Here is a 19119-nt window from a genome sequence, read left to right on the forward strand (position 1 = left end):
CATCAATCACAATCGCAAGAGCACACGGAACAAAGGAAAGCAGGGGTTTTTATTCCTAATGCAATCCCTACCTCTGGCATGGGCTGGGGCCAGACCTCAAGATCTAAACTGACCCGGTTGGCTATTTGTGAATACTTTCCCAAATAAGGAAGGGGGAAGGGGGTTGTGAGTTACAACGGTGGGACTTGTGGTTTGGAAGGGAGAAATGGGTGCAGAGCAGGTAACCAAGGGAACAGATGTGAGTTATTGATTAGAACTGACGGGGGGAAGGTTGTTTACAGTAACTAAGGGCAAGGAGGCATGGAGAACAAGAAAGTTGAGTTCGAGAACAAAACACAAGAACGTTAACTTGTCGAACCTCGGAAGAGAAACTGACTGTATCTGACGGTTTTACACATTTTAGGGAGACAGGAGACATCAATCAACATATGTAAGATGAACACTGGTTTGATCCGGTACAACCTGAAGCAAAAGTGGGTCAACTCGAAGCCAGGAGGGGGCTTCCAGGTCACAGGTATGTGAGAGAGGAACGGTTGCATTCTTCTGAGTTTCTGAAGAGACTTTCCAAAGGAGGAAATAAGATATGCATTCTTCTCAGCGAGCAGCGGATGACTTTGAATAGAATGGGAGGCAGGTTTGCCCTAAGCAGTTCCCAGATTGATTTTTCCCTTTATCTTAGTGATTTGCGGGGCCCAAAATATTTTCCTTTCCAATTTCCCCCTTTTGTTTTAAAAATATTTTGGAGAAAGCATTTTAGAAGAAAATCAGTCTCTGGTGGCAGGTTTTGTCTGACTTCTCATGGAGTAACTGAGATTACAGGCGAGTGACACCACACCTAGCTATTTTTTTTTTTTTTGATAGAAACGGGGGTCTCCCTCGGTTGCCCAGGCTGTCTCTGGTGCCCAACGCAGGGCTCCCCGTAATCTCTACAAATAATCCAGTGAAGGAACACCAGAGCGTGGAAAGCTGAGGACGACCGACAAAGGACTCTCGAGTAGGTTTTCACTTCAAGCTCTAGGGTAAGGAGGGCGCTCGGGGAATTCCAGGGAAACCTCGGGAAAATGTGGGTGGAGCTGAGAGTAAGTTCGCTAATTACTTAAGCCTTGTGCAGCAGTTACTGCGCTGCGGAGGGGTAATTGTCAGTACCCAAAAATCTCACATCTTTGTTCCGCCTGGTAGACAAGTATTCTCCTTGGTTCCCGGAGTATGGAACCATGAATGTAGAAGATTGGGACAAAGTGGGATCAGACTTAAAACGAGCACAACAAGAGGGCCGCCATATTCCCGTCTCTGCTTGGTCTGTGTGGTCTGCAATTAAAACAGCCCTGGAGCCCTTCCACGCTGAGGAGGAGAAGGAGGATTTTCAGGATGACATAGGAAAGTTGAATAATCAGGAGTCTAATTATCAGCTAAGTGAACCATGATAGTCTCGTTTAAAAAAGGGCAAGAAACGGGAAGGTATGTATGTTCATCTCCAGAGACTTATAAAAGAAACTGTGCCACCTACTGCACCTTTAGGGGAAGGTCTGGAATGGCCACCCCCAGGCCAGCCTCGTGAATATTTGAAAGGGGAGCCTGAGACCCGCGCCTTGCCGCTCCCATTGTTGCAGGCCCCGCCAGTAACTATGGAGAAGGGAAGCTTCAGGCTTGTCCAACAGCCAATTAGGATGAGGGAATGATCTAGGCTTGCCCACCTGTCAATTATGGTAGAGGAGTGCTGCAAGCGGGTCCAAATATAAATTATAGCACAGGGACAATCCAGGCATCCATTCGCCAGGCACAAGAAATGGGGGATTTGAATGCTTGGCAGTTTCTGGTACTTATTTCACCAGCTGAGGAGGCCAGAGAACTTACTCAAGCATGCTGGGAGCCATTTCCTTTTAAAATATTAAAAGACTTAAAGCAAGCAATTGGACAATATGGGCCAAATTCCCCTTATGTTCATTCCTTGTTACAATGTGTGGCTTATAACAGACGTTGAATACATATGGATTGGGAGACATTAGCCCGATCCACCCTGTCCCCCTCTGAATTTCTCCAATTGAAAACCTGGTGGACGGATGAAGCAACAAATCAGGCAGAAATGCTCAAGCCCAACGTCCCGTTAATATCACACCTGATCAATTGCTTGGAATCGGACAGGCATGGGTACTCTAAATCAACAGATGGTAATGGGTGATGAGGCTGTTGATCAGCTCAGAACTACATGCCTAAGAGCCTGGGAAAAAATTCACGACCCTGCTACTGCTTATCCTTCTTTTCACACATTTCAACAGGGTCCAAGGGAGCCTTATCCTGATTCTATCGCCCGTTTGCAGGATGCGGCTCAAAAGGCTATTTCCAATTCTCATGCCAAGAAAGTGATCGTTCAGCTGCTTGCTCATGAAAATGCTAATACAGAATATCAGGCAGCAATTAGAACTATTAAGGGAATGGCAGATCTAAATGAGGAAAAAACTTTAAGTGAATACATTAAAGCCTGCGATGGCATTGGGGGGCACTTATATAAGGCCAGCCTCCTTATATAAGGCCAGGGGGAGAAAGGGGGATGCTATTACTCCCCATATCATGGGGGGTTTCTCACCCCCTGCGATGTGGATTGTAACAGTGAGGGGGAGAGAGAGGATCGCTGTTACTCCCCTTTATGATGTGGATTTTAATAATTATTCCCCCCTGAAATGTGTGTCCATTATTAGCAGTCTCTTTTGTTCATGATATTAGGAACAATTTCACAGGTTATGTGTACACAGCCTGCGATGGGAGAAAGATTACCATCCTCTGCACCTCCCGATATTAGGAACCATATCACACAATGGGTGTACACTTTTTCAGAGATTTGGGGTAATGTCTTCCTATTTTTCCCTGAATATTCAGAGACATATCACAGGGCGGCTGTACACCCACTACTCTCTTGGCAGGAACATCATACTTTACCTACTGGAAATTAGGAACAATATCACAGACTGGGTGTGATGCCACTGTCATACTGGAAGTAATATCATGCTCTTCCCCCAAGTTATGAGGAACAATATCACAGGGGGGTGTGTACCTTCTCCGGTAGGGGTAGTAGTATCATCATCTCTTCCTTTAGATGACAGGAACAATATCACAGGGTGGGTGTACACCCCGTGTGTTTTTGGAAGCAATGTCATTCTCTCTTCTTCTAGGTTTTCGGATTCATATCACAGGCAGGGTGTACACCCCTTGTTGTATTGGAGGGAGTCTCATCCTCTTTCAACCTGCATCTTTAGAACAATATCCCATGGGGGCTGTCCATCCCTTCAATATTGGTACTAATACCATCTTCTCCTTTCCTGGATATAAGAAACAGTATCACAGGAGGGGTGTACACCCCTTGCAATATTGGTAGTAATATCACCTCTCCCTTGTGGTTATTAAGGACAAAATCCCAGGGTGACTGAACGGTTCCTACTTTATTGGGAATAATATCCACTCACCTCCTGGATATCAGGAACCATATCACTGAAGAAGTGTCCACCCACTTCGATATTGTTAGCCATGTCATCTTCTTCCCACCTGGATATTAGGAACGATACCCCGGGTTTGGGGGCTGTGTACACCCACCGTGATATCGAAAGTAAAATCAGCCTCTTTCCCGCTGGATATTAGGAACTCTATCACAGGTGTGTGTGCACGTTCTGGGATATTGGGAGTACTATGAGCCTCCACCCCACTGCATATTAGGAACAATATATGGGGAGCAGGGTGGTTACAGCCCCTGGGATATTGAGAGCAATATTCTTCTCTTTCCCCTGTACATTAGGGTCTACATCACCGGGGTCTGTACACCTTCTGCGATATTGGGATTAATGTTGTCCTCTCCCCTACTGAATGTCAAAAACAGTATCATAGAAGGGTGTACACCCCCTGCGATATGGCCAGTAATATCATCGTCTCTACCTTTGGATACTAGGAACAACATCACAGAGGGTGTGTACACTCCCCTGCGATATTGAGCATAATGTTATCCTCTTTTCCCCTGGATATTAGGACTGATATCCCTGGTGGTGGGAGGTGGAGTACATTAAGAACAATATCACTGGGTGGGTGTACACACCCTGAGATATTGGGTGTAGTATCCTCCTCTCTTCCCTAGGATATTAAGAACAATATCACAGGAGGGGTGTACCTCTGCAGCCCCTGTGTTATTGGGAGCAATAGCATCTTCTCCCCCTCTCGATATAAGGAACAATATCCCAAGGTGAGTGTACATCCCCTGCGATATTGGGCATAATGTCTTCGTCTTCCAACGTGGATATTGGGCATAGTGTCACGGGGGGTGTAAGCTTTCTTCGATATTTGGAGCAATATCACCCTCTCCCCTCAGGATTGTAGGCAAAATATCGAAGTGGTTTTACAACTCGTGTGATATGGGCAGTAATATCATCCTCTCCCCACCTAGATGTTAGGAACTATATCACAGGCAGCTGTACACTTCTTTTTTTTTTTTTTGAGATGGAGTCTCGCTCTGTCACCCAGGCTGCAGTGCAGTGGCGGGATCTCGGCTCACTGCAAGCTCCGCCTCCCGGGTTTACGCCATTCTCCTGCCTCAGCCTCCCGAGTAGCTGGGACTACAGGTGCCCACCACCTCGCCCGGCTAGTTTTTTGTATTTTTTAGTAGAGACGCGGTTTCACCGTGTTAGCCAGGATGGTCTCGATCTCCTGACCTCGTGATCCGCCCATCTTGGCCTCCCAAAGTGCTGGTATGAGAGGCGTGAGCCACCGCGCCCGGCCTCGGCTGTACACTTCTTGTGATATTGGGAGTCATATCATCCTCTCCCATCATGGATATTCAGAACAATATTACAAAGGAGGTGTACACCCCCTGCCATATTGAGAGTAATATTATGCTCTCCCCTTCGGGATACTAAGAACAATACCGCAGGAGGTGTGTACAACCCCTGTGATATTGAGAGTAATATCATCCTCTCCCCCTGAATATAAGAAACAATATCACAGGAGGATGTACACCTCCTGTGATATTGGGAGTCATATCATTTTCTCTTTCTCTGGATATTCGGAACAATATCACAGTGGGTGTGTACACCCCCTACGATATTGCCACTAGTATCATCGTCTCCCTTCCAGGATATAAGGTATACACCCCCTTGTGATATTGGGGGTAATATCTTCCTCTCCCCCGCTGGCTATTAGGAACAATGTCACAGAAGGGGTGTACACCCCCTGCTCTATTGGGAGTGATATAGTCCTCTCCGTCCCTGGATATTAAGAACAATATCACTAGAGAGTGTACACCTCCTGCAATATTGAAACTAATATCATCCTCTCGCCTCCTGGATATTAGGAACCATATCACAGGGGTGGTGTACACCCCCTGTGAAATTGGAAGAAATGTCATCCTTTCCACCTTTGGATGTTAGGGACAATATCACGGGGGAGGACTATGCCCTCTGCAATATTTGGAGTCCTATCATCCTCTCCCACTCAGGATATAAGGAACGAGATGACCGAAGGGTTGTACACCCACTGCGATAGTTTCAATAATGTCATCCTCTACCCCCTGGCTATTAGGAATAACATCATAGAGGGGTGTATACTTTCTTCGATATTGGGAGTAATATCCTCTCCCCACTGGATATCAGGAACAAGTCTATTAATTATTAATATTAATAAATATAAGAAAAATTAAGAGTAATCATCGATGTTAATAATCACAATAAAGATAGTAAAAATTAATACTGGTTAAAAATGTTAATGATTAGTATTAATAATTAATAGTAATATCACTGTTAATAATAAAATAATGATATCAGCAATAATGTTACTTAAATCAATACTAAGTGATGCTGGTAATAAAATAATAATTAATATTAAGAACTAATAATATTGTTAAATGTGATTAATGTTAATAATTAATTTTAAGTATGCATAATCATATATTTAAAATAATTATCCATAATTAATAAATGGATTCCTATTAATTAATAGTATCATTGATAATTATTAAAATCGATCATTGATGTTTAATAATTAATTATATTATTACTCCTAATACCGCAGGGGGTGTACACCTACCTGTGATGCTGTTCCTAATATCCAGGGACGGAGAGCATGATTTTAGTTTTAATATCGCAGTAGGTGTACACTCACCGCATGACACTGATCCTAATATAAACGGGGGTAGAGTATGACATGACTCCAAACATAGCAATGAATGGACAGCCACCCAGTGATACTGCTCCTAATATTCATGGAAAGTGTGTATTATATTGCTCCCAATATCACAGGGAGGGCACAGCTCTTCTGCGATATTGTTCCTAGTATCCGGAGGGGGAGAGGATGATAATAATTTGCAGGCTGTGTTCACCCGCCCAGTGATATTGTAATTAATATCCTGGGAGGGAGAGGATGATATTACTCCCCGTCGAGCAGGAGGTGTACACCCAGCCTGGGATACTGTTCCAAATACCCATGGAGGGGAGCGGTTGATATTACTCCAAATATGGCAGGGGATGTACATCCACCCTGTGACATTCTTCTCAATATCTCAAGGCCGAGAGGCTGATATTACTTCCAGTATCGCAGACACTGTACACCCCTGTGTGATAGTCTTCCTGATATCCCGAAGGGGAGAAGACGGTATTAATCCCCATATTGCAGGAGGTGAACACCCACTCTGTGATATCTTTCCGAATTTGCATGGGTAGAGAGGATAATATTCCCAATATTGCAGAAGATGTACACACCCCTTCCCCCTGTGATATTATCCTGAATATTCCAAGGCACAGAAGATGATGTTACTCCCAATATCGCAGAAAGTGTACACCCCCCAGGGATGTTGTTCCCATGATCCAAGAGGGGAGAGGATGATACGACCTTCAATATCGCAGGGGTGTACACGCCCCTGGTGATGCTGTTCCTAATTTCTACCTGGGAGAGGATGATATTACTCCCAATATCGCAGGGGTCATAAACACTCCTTTGATATTGTTCCTAATAATCAGGCGGGGAGAGGATGATATTCCTCCCTATATTGCAGAGGTTGTACACCCGTCTTTGATACTGTTCGTAATATCTAGACAGGGAGATGATATTACTCTCAGAATCGTAAACACACTGTGTGTCCACCGTGGATCCTAATATCCAGGGAGGGAAATTACTCCCCAAGACGTGGGGGGTGTCCACCCCTCCTGTCACATTGTTTCCTATACCCAGGAAGGAGAGGATGATATCGCTACCAATATCGAAGAAGTGTACACGCCCCCTGTGATATGGTTCCTAATATCTTCGTTGGGAGAGGATGATATTACTCTCAATGTCACAGGGGTTGTCCATCCCGCCTGAGATATTGTTCCTACTATCCAGAATAAGAGAGAATGATATTACTTCCAATAGTGCACGGCGTGTCCCCCGCCATGTGATATTGTTCTCAAGAGCTAAAGGAAGAGAAGAGAATAGTATTCTTTGTACTGCCGGGGGTGTACAACCAACTGCGATATTGTGAGGCACCCCTTGTGAAAACAAGAAAGACTGGAATTTGATGAGACTCCAGTACCACCTGGGCAGCTCTGCCTTCCCCACAGTCTCTCCAGCTCCCTTTTCTGTCCCGTGGGTGTAGGAGAACAGCTCTCCGCAGCAGGGTCCCACCCAGGGCTTCAGAGGACTTGATGGATTCACTCTTTCCTTCTGTTAGCAACACCAGGCACAGCTCTCTGCTGTGGATACTAACAAAACATTTTCTCTGTTTAATTTCTGAAAGGAATTTCTCTGGGATTTCCTGAACCATCAGGAGGGTCCCCGCATAAGAGATCATTTAAGCCACGGGGAGATCAACTTACATGAATTTTCAAAAGAAACAACTAATCAGTTGCTTGCATTTTCTGTTGTACTGTTACTCAGATCTGTTGATGAAGGTCTACTATCAGTTTTTAAGGTAATTTACAGTGAAGAAAATCATTAATTAGATTAACTCATTCAGCTATGAAAGGATATAGTTTATTTTTCAAATGTAATTAACTATTAATCATCTTTTAGTATATCTGAGTTACGGTATCCTCCATCAGAAAAAAAAAGTGACTGGATTACACATAAGTTTATATTCTCTATCACAGATCAATCAATATTAATCTTAGCTAAAATAATTTAACTTGTTTCTTAAAAACACATTTGCTTTTGTATGTAACAGCAGCTAAGTATTGAAAATCAAAGAGCAAATTATAAAACAGGATTAACCAAATATTAGGAAATTTTTACAGATGTTTGCTGTATCGATGGGGTAGGATATTTGCATCATCAATAAACAAATTATTTTATTATTTCAAAGCAAATAATTTAGGTTAGAATATTTGTTATTGACATTTTAATCTTTTTTCAGATTATACATTTGACAGTTATTTTTAAAATGTTTAAATGTTCAAAGAAAAATTACTAGAAATAGAAAAACTAAAGTGAAAAGTAACAGCCCTCAAGAATTCCATCTCCCAGAAATAACTACTGTTAATAATTAGGTAGTGTTGCTCATTTTTGCTATGAGTGTACCAAAGTGAGTTCGTAGGAAGGTACGTTGTGTTTCATAGCTAGCATTTTTCATTAACAGTGTGTTTTGGGCATCTTTGTTCTGCCTTATTCTTTTTGTCAGCTGTTTGATATTCCATTTTATCAATATGTTATTATTTACCTAAGCAGTCCTTCATTGATGGATGAGTTGTAATGTTCCTGATGTAGAAAATTCCTAATTATTATGCTGAAATGAACATCTTTGTTCATTTGGGCACTTATGTAAATACTCTTAAAAAGTAAAGTTCTAAGACAAAAGATATCAATAAGGTTTTTTAAATTCTTTTCTTTTATTTATTTATTTATTTTTTTTTTATGAGACAGGGTCTCGCTCTGTCGCCCAGGCTAGAGTGCAGTGGTGCAGTCATGGCTGATGATAGCCTCGACCTCCTGGGCTCAAGCCATCCTCTTGCCTCAGCCTCCCGAGTAGCTGGGACCACAGGCACGAGCTATCATATCCAGCCAAGATTATGTTTTTATTTTCATTCTTTTTTTATGTTTACTAGATGTTTACCATTATTTCATTAATTGCCTATTAATGTATTTTCTCCATTTATTTCAGTTTCATTTTTCCCACTGGTTCATTAGCCTTATTTGTATACATATTGCTTTGTTATTTGTTCATAGGTTTTGATTTTTCTTTTCTCTGGCTTCACATTTGGAGTCATTCTGAAAAGAATCTTTGCTTTTCAAAATTAAAAATATAGGTATACATTTTCTCTGGTACTTCTATTTTTTCTTTTTTCTTTTCTTTTTTTTTTTTTTTTTCTTTTTGAGACAAAGTCTCACTCTCTCACCCAGGCTGGAGTGCAGTAGCACAATCTCAGCTCACTGCAACCTCTGCCTCCTGGGTTCGAGCAGTTCTCTGCCTCAGCCTCCCGAGTAGCTGGGATTACAGGTGCCTGCAACCACGCCCGGCTAGTTTTTTTGTATTTTTAATAGAGGTGGGGTATCATCATGTTGGTCAGACTGGTCTTGAACTCCTGACCTTATGTTCCACCCGCCTCAGCCTCCCAAAGTGCTGGGATTACAGGCATGAGCCAACGTGCCCTACCTATTTTTTCTTTATTTTCCATTTACGTCTTTGGATCCAACTGGAATTTATTTCATCTTGAGAGTAAGGTACAGAGTCTAGCTTTACTTTAAAAAAAATTAATAGTTATTATTCTGTGTAAACTTGGACAAACATAAAACCCCAAAAACAAATAAGAACACCTCATGGATTGAGTTAGGGATAATTGACATTTTTCACAATATTGAAGCTTATTCAGGGACACAGTGTCTCCCTATCTTCATTCCTCAAGTCCTTCCATCTACGTGGCACCTCCAGCCTCCCAGGTGGCTGCTCAGGTTGGAAGCCTCAGATTCCTCTCCTCTCTTCATACTACGTCCTTGGAACAGGTTTTAGAAATATGTTCCACAGTCCGGGCACGGTGGCTCATGCCTGTAATCCCAGAACTTTGGGAGGTCAAGGCAGGTGGATCACCTGAGGTCAGAAGTTCGAGACCAGCCTGGCCAACATGGTGAAACCCTGTCTCTAATAAAAATACAAAAACTAGCTGGGCATGGTGGTGGGTGCCTGTAGTCTTGAGAATAGCTTGAACACGGAAAGCAGATGTTATAGTGAACCGAGATTGTGCCACTGCTTTCCAGCCTGAATGACAGAGCAAGACTCCGTCTCAAAAAATGTAAAAGAAAAAAAAAAAAGAAATATGTTCCACATCTGCTTCTTCCTGTCCCTCCTGTGCCACCACCTGGCCATACCGCCTTGGTCCCTCCCTGGAATGTCGCTGGCACTGACTGGTCTGCCCACCGACTTCTGCGAGCCCTTCCCCTTGTCATAACACAGCAGCCAGACTGATCCTTCCCCAACATGTCATCCTCTCCTCAGAAGCCCTCAGATGGGTTCACATCTTGGAACAGAAGCCAGGTGCTCTGCAGTGGCACACATACGCCGCTCTGCAGTGGGATATATATGCTGCTCTGCAGTGGCACACATACACTGCTCTGCAGTGGGATAGGTAGGCTGCTCTGCAGTGGCACACATACGCCACTCTGCAGTGGGTTACATACGCTGCTCTGCAGTGGCACACATATGCTGCGTGTGGGTCTGCCCTGTGGGGACATCACCCGTGCAGGCACATGTGTGTGCCTCCCGTGTTCCGCCCAGCACACTCCCTGGTGCACTCCAGGCTCTCACACATCTGAGTGAAGGGAAAGCCAGCACATTTCTTCCGTAGTTAACATCTAGCTACTTTAGTTGTTTGTTTTGTGCTTTTAAGAATTGTAGGTAGCGGGCCGAGTGCAGTGGCTAACACCTGTAATCCCAGCACTTTGGGAGGCCGAGGCAGGTGGTTCACCTGAGGTCAGGAGTTCAAGACCAGTGTGGCCAAACGTGGTGAAACCCCGTCTCTAATAAAAATACAAAAAAAATAGCCAGACGTGGTGGTGGGTGCCTGTAATCCCAGCTACTCAGGAGGCTGAAGCTGCAGAATCACTTGAACCTGGGAGGCAGAGGTTGCAGTGAGCTGAGATCGCACCAGTGCACTCCAGCCTGGGCAAAAAGAGTAAGACTCTGTCTCAAAAAAAAAAAAAGAAAAAAAAGAAAAAAGAATTGTAGGTAGTTACAGATTTTTAAATTTGTCAACTATCAATTCACTGACTTTGTTTCTCATAGGTTTTAGTTGACTGACTTGGATTTTTAAGTTATGTGGTTATATCAGCTTCAAATAATGTAATTTTTATGCTTGTAAAAATATGTATGTGCTTAGCAATTAAATGATTATGTGATTTTTCTTTAGTTGTATTGTTTTTTAGTGTTTAAGTAACTATTTCCTAGTTAAATTTCCAATTGTTTGGAATCCTTTTTTTCTTATTCATCTCCAGTTTTGTGCACAGAGGGTGGGTGTGGCATTTGTGATCTATTATTGTTAATGGCCTCCATTTAAAATCATTTTATTTGCTGTGATTTCCTTGCCATGTGAAACCTACTTTAGTGAAGGGTTTGCTTTTCTAGCTGCAAAAAATTATTTGAAGAAAGATAATGAGAAATGGGGACTCTAATTGGCCTACAGTTCAATAGAAGAAAACTAAGTCTACCCAAACACGATAGTAGCCACTGTTTTCTCTAAACTAGGAAAAAGCAGCAGTAGAATTGTTGATTAGTCTTGAAGAAGGTTCTCGCTGCCATCCGGTTTTTCAGCCTAAAAAACAGATATGCCGAATGCAGGGTGCTGGGAGGGATGTGTACGTCTCTGAAACCACCTGTCTTTTGCAGAGATGCTGGAAGGGTGCAGTTTGCCTGCTGAGTCAGACTTTGAGTTGGGCAGATCCAGCTTTCTAGCCAGCATGGTGCTTGCTGTGGCCCTGGCCTGGTTGCTTAGTCTTCTGAGCCTCAAGTTCCGTGTCTCGCTGTTGAAAGTAATGCAGTGCTGATGGCACTGAGGTTTTTAGTGTTAAATGGATGAGCACTGGGAAGTGTTTTTGCTGAATCCCGTGCCAGGCTTTTATTGCTGTAGGCAGTAACGCAGAGCTGGGAGCAGTTTTTATTTGTCAGTGGTGAGTAATGTCAGTTTTTCTTCTCCTACACGGACTAGCTTTTGTTAACTTACTGAAACAAACAATTTTTTAAGCCTTTCTGCCAGGAAGTTCCAATTTGGCAATCAGCGAAGGTGCTTTGTTCTACATACGGGAGGATACAAGGGTAGTGCAAGGGGATGAAAAAGACCGTCACCAAGAATATAAGCATCGTGACAGCTGTGCAGGTGAAAATTCACAAATGAGACTACCTCTAAAAGGAAGCTGTAAAATCAACACACAGCGGGTCAGGAGAGATTTGCAAAGGCGCTTTAAAGAAATGGTGCCTTGAGAAGTCGGAGGCCCCCTTGAGAATGCCTTAAGGAAAATACTGTCAGAAGGGGGTTGTCAGCAGTGAAGTTGGGAAAACAGCCTCCTGGAGGTGTGGCTTGGAGGCAGAGCATCGGGCTGCACTGGTCGGATGCCATTCCCCGTTGGCGCCGCAGATCAGCTTTACCAGTGGGGATGGCCTTGCTTTCCAAGTGCAAGCCCTTAGGAAGGTAGAGGTGGGCAGGTAGGGAGGAGGGAAGACTTAGGAAGGAAGAGGAGCTTCAAGAAGGCAGCCTTTGTCTTCCAACCAGAGCTGCTGAGGCTCCAGACCATCCTCTCCTGTGCCCCACAGTGGTTATTTGGGTCCTTACCACTTCCTGTCCCCCTCCTGGCATCTCACAGGTATTCAGGCAGCTTAGCATCCTGGGCTTCGGTTATTTCTGCTGTTGAGACCACTCACGCTCCGTGGTGTCAGCAGCCACGTTTGACTTGCTCATGTGCTAGTGGGTTAGAAATGGGGAGCATCTGCCGAGGGATCTGTCCTGTGGCCTGGCCTGGGTGTGGACGGCTGTGGTCCCCCAGGGCTTCGTGGATGTTGCGTCTGAGAAGACTGGAAGTTGGCCAGAGGCCTCATGGGGGTCCTGCAGGGACAGTCTCAAGGTGACAGCGGCTGCACCCCGAGCGCGGCCTGAACTGGAAAGGCACCTGCCCCTCTGACATGGCTTTGCATAACGTGCAGGATCTTCACACCTGCTGTGTTCTGCTGGTTCCAGGCCAGTCACCAGAGCTCGTGCAGATTTGGTGGGGTCCTCCCTCTCAATGGCAGGTGTCGAAAGAACCTGTGAATATGGTCATAGCCACCCCAGACGTTCACTCCCTACCAATCCCCTGGTGGTTTCCCCAGCCTTCCCCCATCTGTACTGAAGAACTGACACCCGCCCTCTGGTTTTAAAATGTTTAGAATTTGTAATAATTTTATAGATACGTATTTTCTAGAGAGTGATGTAACATCCATAACAATCTAAAAACAGATTTTCTAGGAAGTTACCGTGAAATCTACAAATTCAATAAAACATTTCATCCCAGGTGCTGAGCTGTGAGGAGAGTATCAGGGTTTGGGCTCTGCTGCCTTTCCCCAAAGAACCCACTTGGGAAGCAGTCAGGTACGTGGCATCCTGGGGCCTGGCTGACCTCAAGCTTGTCTGGTACTGTTAGTTTCAGCAGCATTTCTTCTTTAGCGAGGCTGTTGGAAGATAAAAGGGGAAGGAGGAATTTCTGGGCCTTGGTGGCTGTGAGGAGCTGCAAGTGATGCTGAACGCGATCTTCCAGCTGGCCTGGGGCCCTGGTGGAGACTGAACATGGAACGAGGGGCAGGTTTTGTGGGTAGACAATGGCGTCCATGAGAACTACTGAGTAGGCAGAAAGATGGGTCTGAAGCTCAGGAGAGAAGTGGGGATGGAGGCATGCATTCTGGAATCGTAGACAACAGCAGACATACTTGTTCAGCAGGAGGAATATGCAGGTGGTTCATCGTCTCGTCATCAGTCATCATTGGACTTTGCTTTTGGCATAGGGCATCGTTTCTTTCTCCACTGTCCCGTGATGGTGGCTTTTTACATTTTATATTTGGGGAAACTAAGATTCACAGTCAGGTTGCTGCTCAGTGAACCATTAACCATTATTGTGCATGGGCCCTAATGTGGGCATTTTAATTGTCATGTATCTTTAAATATTTTCTATTTTTCAGATTAGAAGATAATTCTGAAACAAATGCCAGCCACTCTTTAATTACAAAAATGACGGATGAGCTGTGTCACCATGTGCCTGAGAATCATTGTGTTTTAAAGGACTTGGATCATCTTCCTACTGAGACGTAAGTTCCAGGACATCCTGACAACTGTTGAAACATTGATTCTGCAGATTAGCATAGCAAACTTAGACATTTTCTATGTTTTAGATTTTTTTTTTTTTTTTTTTTAGACGGAGTCGGGCTTTGTCGCCCGGGCTAGAGTGCAGTGGCCGGATCTCAGCTCACTGCAAGCTCCGCCCCCCGGGTTTACGCCATTCTCCTGCCTCAGCCTCCCAAGTAGCTAGGACTACAGGCGCCCGCCGCCTCGCCCGGCTAGTTTTTTGTATTTTTAGTAGAGACGGGGTTTCACCGTGTTCGCCAGGATGGTCTCGATCTCCTGACCTCGTGATCCGCCCGTCTCGGCCTCCCAAAGTGCTGGGATTACAGGCTTGAGCCACCGCGCCCGGCCTGTTTTAGATTTTATAAAGTAGTCTTAGAATCCCACTGTTACTACTCCAAGAGGAATTATGAGATCAGTTTTGACAATCTCTGTGCAAGCGTGGCACATCTGATGAGGCTGTGAATGTCACATTCTGTTTGCCACAATTCAGTGTATTTAATTAACACTTGCCGTATGTCACGGTTGTCCCTGCAGACCCACCAGTGATACGCAGCTAGTTCTGGCTCCCAGAAAGCCGCAGCCTTGCAGGTACAGGAGAGTGAGGTACAGGTGAGGATCATGATGCCTGCTCCAAGTCTGGCTCTGTTTGCAGGTGGCCCCAGCTGCTCCGTGAGCTCTGCAGCACACCCTTTCCTACCCTCTTCTGCCCCAGGATTGTGCTGGAAGTGCTGGTTGTGCTCCAAAGCATCAGCAAGCAGTGTCACCACGTGTCTGGTCAGGTCACCATTGCCTCGAAGCTGAGACACAGGCAGTGGGTGGAGAGGATGCTGCGGTCTCGCCAGCGGCAGAACTACCTGTGTATATGGAGTAGGTGCGCGCTCACTTTCCTGTTTTGGAGGGGCACCGTGGGGCAGGAAGTCGTCACAGATGCAGTTCCAGTCCCCACTGAAGTCACACACAGTAGGCCCCTCACTGAACCCATCGACAGGTGTTGATATACTTGGAGTTCACAACTGAGAGTATGAACCCAACGTATCTGAGACAGGTCTCAATCCTTTTAGAAAGTTTACTTTCCCAGGGTTAAGGACGTGCTGTGACAGCCTCAGGAGATCCTGACAGCATGAGCCCCAGATACTTGGGGCGCAGCTTGCTTTTATACATTTTTGTACATTTTAAGGAGACATAAGACATCAGTCAGTAGGTGTAAGGTGTACATTGGTTCCATCTGGGAAGGCAGGAAAACACAAAGGTGGGGGCCTTCCAGGTTATAGGTGGACAAGAGACAAAGGATTGCATTGTTTTGAGTGTTTTTTTTTTTTTTTTTTTGAGACCCAATCTCTCCGGCCTCAGCCTCCTGAGTAGCTGGGACTACAGGCGCCCGCCACCGCGCCCGGCTAATTTTTTTGTATTTTTAGTAGAGGCGGGGTTTCACCGTGGTCTCGATCTCCTGACCTTGTGATCCGCCCGCCTCGGCCTCCCAAAGTGCTGGGATTACAAGCGTGAGCCACCGCGCCCGGCCTTGTTTTGAGTCTTTCATAAGCCTTTCGGTGAATACACAATTGACTTGTGAGTGGGGGTAGAGGAATAGTGACTTACTCCTTAGTGTGGCTCAGTGAAGCTGCATTTTACACAGGGCAGAGGAAGCAATCATATAGGTGTTTGTCTCAGGTGAGCTAAGGGATGACGCCCTGTCCCAACCCTAACCCTAACCCTGACCCAGACCCTGACCCTGACCCTGGCCCTGGCCCTGACCCTGACCCTGGCTCTGACCACGACCCTGGCCCTGACCCTGACCCCAACCCTAACCCAACCCCCATCCTGACCCTAGCAACCCTAACCCCGACCCTGACCCTAACCCCGACCCCGACCCTTAACCCCTGACCCCGACCCCGACCATAACCCCTAACCCCGACCCTGACCGTAACCCCTAACCCCGATCCTGACCCTGACCCTAACCCCGACCCTGACCCTTAACCCCTGACCCCGACCCTGACCATAACCCCTAACCCCGATCCTGACCCTGACCCTAACTTCGACCCTGACCCTTAACCCCGACCCTAACCCTTAACCCCTGACCCCGACCCTGACCGTAACCCCTAACCCCGATCCTGACCCTGACCCTGACCCTAACCCAACACAACAGGAGCTCAAGATAGGAGGCAGAGGAGCCACACACGCCAAAGCACGATGGCCACAGCCGGTGAGTGAGCCCATCTCGGGCCCTGCCTCCGACGTTCTGCCCCCAGCCCTCCCTCCAGCAGCCTCCGCCCTGCAGCCACCTCCTGCCCAAAACAACGGGCTCCAGCCATCCACAGGCAGGCCCCACACCTGGACCAGGAAGAGCTGCCTCCTTCCGGATCCTCCCCCAGGGTCCCACCCAGCCTTCTGCTCAGAGCCCAGTCCTGTGAGGACACCTGGGTGGGAGGAGTAGGGAGAGGGAATCTGAGATGGGTGTGAGGCTCCTCAACCCCCAGGAAGTTCTGATCTTGTGGGAAGAGAAGGAGGATGTGTGGCTTAAGTAACAGAAGCTGCTATCACATGTGGGGCTTTAGGGACCCAGGACAGCCCCCTACGTGAGTTTCTGGTCTGAAACCCAGTTCCCCTGTGGGGATTTGGGGACCTGCATCTTCTATCTTTGAGATCTGCTGTCTCTGGGTCACACAAGTCCTTGTTCCAGTGCCTTGAGCTGCTCTGCTGATTGCCTTTTTGTACTGTTATTTATCTTATTGTTTTCATTGTTAGGTCCTGGTGCCAACATTTTGTAGACAAAGGTCTTTCTCAGCTAGGGAGTCCCGTCTGTGTCGCCCTGGTCCCTGTTGACCCAGTGCCTGGCAGGAGCCCCTTCTGTATCTTGAGATCTCACCACTCACCGTCCATCCAGCCCCAGCTCTGCCTGCAGCCCACCCACCCCTAGGACTCAGGCCTCCCCTCTCCACCAGTCTGATCACCAGGCCGGGGGCACGTGGGAGGAGATATCATGGCAAAGTGAGCAGTCGTACCCCCAAAATCTGTGGTTGGGTTACCATCAGCACAGAAACCCCAGGGTGGGGCTCTAGGTTGAGGACGGAGCTGAGCCCTGTCATGAGGGACGTTTTCCCAGCTATGGGTTCTCGGGCCCCTGTGCCCTGAGCTCCTGGAAACTGGGTCTATGGCAACAGGGGGCTGGGGGCTGTGTCTGAGGCTGCCCCACCTGACTGGGGTATGCTCCTGGGCAGGTCGCCACCCCCACCCAAATGTTCAACGACAACTCTGGCTCCAGGAGGAACAACAGGGAGGCCAGGGCTGGAGAGGGAAGGGCCGTCACGGGACAGGAGGGGTGGCTGAGAGGCTCAGTCGGGGCAGTAGCTTGGAGACCTCATTGTTACCTGCCTGCAGCCCAGAAGCAGAGCGGGGGTTTGCGAAGTCAGTGTGCAGTGCCCAAGGCCACCAGAGGGGCTGGGCAGGGCAGACGGGTGCCCCGCTCTGCTCCTCCTCCTGCCGGTCCTCTCCTGCAAGTCAGTCCTTCCCACAGAACGAAGACCAGGCCCTACGCAGACAAGCGTGTCTGCAAAGCAAGGGCCAGTCAGGGGCGGAGAAAGAGGAGTTGGCGGTACACCACGTGGGCTCAGGGCATCAGGGCAAACCCGGGCATGGAGGCCACACTCAGCTTAAGCCTGTTCGGGTGCAGTTTGGGGTCTCCTGGCGTGGGGGCCCCGCGGTGCGCACGGCCCATTCAGGACCATTCAGGCCGTGACAGCTGCGTGTGACACGGGCCTGGGCCCAGGGCTGCGAGTGCTTTGTGTCTCATGGCTGTGATTGTCCTTCCAAATATGATATGATGACCAATGTCTTTTATTCTGTCGTTCAGAGTGAGTGAGTGATGTCGAGTTCACACAGAAAAAACAACAACAAAAACCAAGAGAACCTAGAACTGAAAATGCATCACAGCAACGAGTGAAGTAGGTAACACGCTTCATCATTTGCAGAAAGACTTAGAGTTGCAAACCTGCCTTTTGCGTTCTTCTGTAAAAAGCAGTGACATTCGCCCCTGAAGAAGCATCTTGGCCTTTTGGATGTACTCAGAGTGCTGGTGAAGAACTTAAAGATTGCTGGGAAGTGTTCTAGGTAACAGGGTTACAGGGTGTAAACAACATACTGGAAAACCTGGTGGTTACAGTGGACACGTTCCAGGAAGCCCTTACTTGAGGTTTTCGAAGCTGTGGAATTGTTTGAGATTGGAGGAGGCGACGGAGGCTACAACGAGGTGGCTCCGGATACTAAGCTCTGAGCCAGTCTTGGCTCTGATTCTGACCGTGGCCTCTTTTGCCTCCCCCCAACCCTAAAACTGACACTAACCCTATTCCCTAACCCCTGCCTGGTACTCCTACCCACACCCTAAAAACCCCAAACCCAAAACCTATAAACCATGTGTCTTAGTCCATTTTCTGTTGCTGTAACAGAATACCACAGAGCAGATCATAAACCAAACGTATTTCTTCCAGTTCTAGCGGCTGGGAAGGACCAGAGCATCCCAGTCCCGTGAGGGCGGCACATGGTGGTGGGGGCGAGACGGCGTGTCCACTCATGGCACAGGAGGGGAGGGCGAGAGTGTGCGGGCGGGGAAGAGGAGAGAGAGCGTGTCCACTCATGGCGGGGGAGGGGAGGGCGACAGTGTGTGTGTCCACTCCAGTCTCTCTTCCTTGTCTCATAAAGCCACCAGTCCCAATACTGGGGACCCACCCTAATGACCGTATGTAATCCTAAGTATCTCCCAAAGGCCACATCTCCAATCAGCACGTGAATTTGGGGATTAAGTTGCCAACACATGGCCAGGCCCGGTGGCTCG

The 19119-nt window shown here is 46.9% G+C and overlaps 1 protein-coding gene across 14 annotated transcripts in view; it reads left to right on the forward strand.

The window, feature by feature from the left end:
* The window catches only part of LOC106996100 (endoplasmic reticulum membrane-associated RNA degradation protein-like), a 33144-nt gene extending 14370 nt beyond the window's left edge, over positions 1-18774 (forward strand). The window contains exons 2-9 of one of the 14 annotated variants that reach the window (XR_013412597.1): positions 404-514; positions 862-994; positions 1180-1458; positions 7742-7915; positions 14132-14257; positions 15007-15165; positions 16438-16494; positions 18142-18774. Coding sequence is in view for 8 of the 14 variants with exons in the window: in XM_077987978.1 (XP_077844104.1) it covers positions 7821-7915; positions 14132-14257; positions 14947-15161; positions 16438-16494; positions 18142-18146 (498 nt within the window). In the remaining 6 variants the exon portion in view is untranslated. Of the gene's footprint in view, positions 1-373; positions 515-861; positions 1020-1179; positions 1459-7741; positions 7916-13415; positions 13548-14131; positions 14258-14946; positions 15166-16437; positions 16495-18141 lie in introns of those variants that run through there. The other 13 variants (XR_013412599.1, XR_013412596.1, XM_077987978.1 and 10 more) reach the window with 13 other exon arrangements.
* Positions 18775-19119: the final 345 nt, after the last annotated feature.

Source organism: Macaca mulatta, chromosome X (genome assembly GCF_049350105.2).
Source record: "Macaca mulatta isolate MMU2019108-1 chromosome X, T2T-MMU8v2.0, whole genome shotgun sequence".
Lineage (NCBI taxonomy): Eukaryota > Metazoa > Chordata > Mammalia > Primates > Cercopithecidae > Macaca > Macaca mulatta.